We start from the raw sequence: 4,520 nt of genomic DNA, 5'->3' as shown, positions 1-4,520 counted from the left end.
GCCTTAACAAACAGGAGTTTATTCTTACAGTTTGGAGGCTTTAAGTCCAAGTTCAAAGTGCCAGGCTCTAGGGGCTGGGTGAAAGCCCCTCAACCTCGGGGTCCAGCTCTGCCTCCTGCTCCCAGCCCACTGGAGCTAGGGGTGTTTCTTCACTCAGACAGCTGCTGGCTGCTGGGGCTAAGAAGCCCCAAGGTTGACAAGTAAAAAGGCACAGTCCCAAACCACATGGCAGGCCATTAACTAAAGTCCATTGTAAGTCCCAAGGTCAGCAGAGCATACCAAGCTGCTGAGCAACCACACGGCTACATGCAGCGTCCAAGCTTGCCATGGGCTAGATACCATTCCCAAGGCTTCTCCTTATATACAGGCAGCAGACCACATCCCAAAGGCAGCTACTTAGCTGCTTGTAGTAGATCCCACCATGGAGTTGATTGCCAGTCTCCTCATGGGGATTAACTACCACCAGCTGCCCAGCCACTTAACCAGGCCCAGCCAAGTAGACACACAACATAACCACCACACCCAGGAAGTGCGAAGATGTGAGTGGGAGGCTCTGGGTCTCCCTATCCTAACACTCTCCCTTACCGGCAGCCCTTCACGAACGCCCAGAGCCTCGGTGTAGAACTCTGTCGGGGCTCAGGTCATAGGGACCACACTTGGCAAGAGACCCTTGTTCCTACCTGCGGCCTTACGAGAGGCCCCGGGAACCCGTGCCTGGCGGCCAGGGAACACCGACCCAGGCCAGTCAGCCATAGGTGTGAGTCGTCAGAGGAAGTGACTGGCGCCCGCGTCTCCCCGCGGCCCCGCCTCCCCTCTGGTGCGCGGCGCAGGGCGGGGCGAGGCTGGGAGAGCGGCTTTCGTCGCCACAGTAGTACGCATAGGGTACTGAAAGAGGCTGGTGGCCGCGCAGGTAAATGGACGCGTTAAGGAATTCCGGACAGCCGGAGCGCGCGGGTGGGTTGACGAGGGTCCGGCGCCGCGGGCAGGCCAGGCCCAGCCCAACCAGATGGTAGGGGCCGAACGCCCAGGCGAACAGGAATCCGTAGAAATGGCTTCCCTTTAATTCCACCCGCACGCGCTCTGCGGTTTAATCCTCCGTCGAGCGCGCCGCTGTGAGGACCTGGCGGACCCGCGCCCCTACTGCCGGGCTGGGATTGGGCCTTCCTGCCGGGAGAAAAGGTAGTCGGCAGAACCAGAATGTGTTCTCCCAAGGGCCACTGGTTGCCTAGTTTCCATGTAATGTAGTGATTACAGTGACCGGATTAATTATTTTGGCGATTACAACTCCTAGAGAGCAGCAGTCTCCCAGCCAACATTTGGGGTTGAGGGCATCTGAACATTCATCCCCTTGGGATGAGTTTTTGTCAAGTGGGACATTAAAAAAAGAGAAAAATTCCCTAATGATTAGAACTTTGATTGCAGGGCCCTGTTTAGACACTTTTTGAAAAAAGAAAATTTCGTCTTTAAAAATTCTTTGCCCTACTTCTTGGGAGTGCTCTAGAGGGTTTTCTTCTTTCAGTGCGTCTTTCAAAACAACGCTGCTAAAAAACCCCACTGCTGTCCAGTCTATTCCAACTCATAACGACCCTATAGAACAGAGTTGTTATGTGCTGTGGAGTCGGCTACGACTCATAGCGACCCCTCCTTGTGTTTCCGAGGCAGTATCACGACAGAAGTAGATTGACCCATCTTCCTTCGGAGGAGTAGATGGTGGGTTTGAACCGCCAGTCTTCTGGTTAGCAGTCAAGTGCCTTAGGCACTACGCTAGCAGAGCTCCTATAGAACAGGGTAGAACTGCTCAATAGAGTGTCCAAGGCTATAAATCTATTTATAGAGGCAGACTGCTACATCCTCTGTAAGTGATGAATTCAAACTTCGGACCTTTGCATCAACAGTTAAGCCCTTTAACCACTGTGCCACCAGGTCTCTCATACTCCTAGAAAACTTTAAAAATGCAGCTTTTCTTTATTTTTTTTTTTTTGCGGAGGAGGGAGGCGTTTTATTGTGATTTGGGTGAAAGTTTACAGAGCAAATTAGTTTCCCATTTAATGATTTTTACAAGTTTTGTTTCTTGACGTTAGTTGCAATCCCGGCAAGGTAACAGCACTCTTCATACTTCCTCCCTGATTGCCCTATTTCCATTTGTCTTCCTTATCTGCCTTCTGAGCTTTGTTTTTGGGTAAATGCTGCCTTTTTTTCTGGTATGGTTGATTGTTCTGAGGAGCACCTTCCTCTTGGGAGTTGTTGTTCACTTCCCATACCTGTCTGTTGTTTGAAAGGCGATGTCTTCTGGGAGTTCCAGGTTTGAAGGGCATCTAAAGGTTTAGTCTTGGGAGTTCCACCAGTCTCTATCAGCCCAGTAAGTCTGGTCTTTTTTTTAATAATTTTGAATTTTGTTCTACATTTTTCTCTCATTCTTTCCATGACCTTCTATTGTGATCATAATCAGAGCAGTCCTGGTCTGAAGCTAGTGGAGGCTGTGGTATGGGTGGGCCATTAGTCCTTGGACTAATTGTTTCCTTGAGCCTTTAATTGTCTTTACTCTTCTTTGCTCCGGCCAGGAAGAGCCTAATATTTGCTTCCTAGAGGGCCGCTCTTAAGCTTTAAAGACTCCAGTTGCTACTTAATCAAAAACGTGGAACATTGTCTTTAAGGACGTTAGAACTATTTGTCCTAGGTGCTCCCCTGAGACTGTGGTCCCAAGTTTAGTGCCTCAATCCCTGTGGTTTTTGGTTATGGCTAAGAAGTTTTCATAATTTTGTTCTACTGTATATACATGAATCTGTTTGCAGCACATACAGGTACGTATGTAGAAATAACCTGTGCTGAACTCTTGGGTGTACTCTGATATGTCATCCCACACCTGTTCAGTTTACATATCTACCGATGTGTCCCCTCGTAAATTATTGTTTCTTATTACTGCTATTGGAGAATTGTGTATGTAATAGTACTTATTTACCTTCTTTTTTAAATGCATTTTATTGAAATATAATTATGTACAGTGAAGTACACAAAACTAAAGTGACATGGGTCAATGCTTTTTTTTTTTTGCAGTGTTCCCTCTCCTCCCCTCCTCCCCCTGGCAATCAACAAAGAGTTTCCCTCCATATATAAACCTTTCCTTGACCTTCCACAACAACGAACTAATACTGTATTAGTCCTTCTGTGATTGACTTATTTCACTCAGCATAATGTCCTCCAAGTTCATCCATATTATGTGGTGTTTTGCAGACTTTACATTATTCTTTAGTGCTGCATGTTGTTGTTGTTATGTGCCATCGAGTTGGACCCGGCTCATAGCGGCCCCTCCTTGGGTTGCCGAGGCAGTATCACTGCAGAAGTAGATTGCCCAACCTTCCTTCTGAGGAGTGGCTGGTGGGTCTGAACCGCCAGCTTTCTAGTTAGCAATCAAGTGCCTTAGGCACTATGCTACCAGAGCTCCCATAGCATTCCATTATGTGTATGTAGCTTGGTTTGGTCATCCACTCTTCCACTATAACTCTTAGAAATAAGTCTTTTGCCAGATATGTAATTATTGGCAAATATGAATTTGTTGCTGTCATTTTTGTTATGTGCTTTTTCGTGGTGTCGATTCTTTGTTCCATATAATTTTCTATGCTGAGCTTGTGTTGTTTATTACTTCCTTCATTGCTCTTGTCTTAGTATTTGAATCGTGTTATTACTTCCTTCATTGCTCTTGTCTTAGTATTTGCTGAATATTTATGCTGGTCCTCTTTTTTGATGTGAAGGTTTATCATTTTTCTTTGAGGTTACCTTGTGATTTATAGTTTTCTTCCCATGGTTAGAACAGTCCGTTCTGTCTTGTAGTTGTCTTGACTTCTCTACCATCTAGAAATTCTATAATGACACAGTTTTTTCCCTCTAAGTTCTGTAATGACACAGATTTTTCCCTCTTTTTGGATTGTAGTTGTCTTCATTTGTCAATTGATGTCCCTGGTTCCCTGTTTACAGCCTTGTAGGCTTCTTTACTTTGGATACTTCCATAGCTGGGTTGGTTTTTGGGTTATACCATCATGTGTGTTCATGGTCAGTTGTTGGCTGTTGTCGCTTCTCTGTCCAAAAGGCTCCCTTTAGCATCTCTTGTAAGGTTGGTCTGGTTTTAACAAATTCCCTTAATTTCTGCTGATCTGGAAATGTCCTAATTTCACCATTATATCTGAGGGACAACTTTGCTGAGTACATATTTCTTGGTTGGGAATTTTTCTCTTTCAATGTTTTCTATATACCATCCCACTGTCTTCTCACCTGCATGATTTCTGCTGAGAAATCCGAGCTTAGTCTTACTGGTTGCCCCTTATAGGTAACTTTTTGTTTTTCCCGTGCTACTCTCATGATTCTTTCTTTGTCTTTGGTTTTGGTCAGTTTGATGATGATATGTCTGGGTGATTTTCTTTTGGGATCTATCCTGTTTGGGGTTCATTGGACTTCCTGAATGGATATATTCTCATCTTTCATCATACCAGGAAAATTCTCTCCCAACAAATCTTCGACAATTTTCT

At 45.5% G+C, this 4,520-nt stretch overlaps 1 protein-coding gene across 1 annotated transcript in view; it reads right to left on the bottom strand.

Annotated features, from left to right (window-relative positions):
• The window catches only part of RPAP2 (RNA polymerase II associated protein 2), a 189,048-nt gene extending 188,295 nt beyond the window's left edge, over positions 1–753 (bottom strand). The window contains exon 1 of the mRNA XM_042780301.1: positions 681–753. Coding sequence (XP_042636235.1) covers positions 681–753 — 73 coding nt within the window. The remainder of the gene's footprint in view (positions 1–680) is intronic.
• Between the last annotated feature and the right edge of the window lie 3,767 nt (positions 754–4,520).

The sequence above is a fragment of the Orycteropus afer genome, unplaced genomic scaffold, assembly GCF_000298275.1.
Source record: "Orycteropus afer afer isolate SDZICR_OR568_19922 unplaced genomic scaffold, OryAfe1.0 scaffold00033, whole genome shotgun sequence".
In the NCBI taxonomy this organism is placed as follows: Eukaryota; Metazoa; Chordata; class Mammalia; order Tubulidentata; family Orycteropodidae; genus Orycteropus; species Orycteropus afer.
Note: the sequence above shows the minus strand (reverse complement) of the source record. Positions and strands in the feature narration are given on the sequence as shown.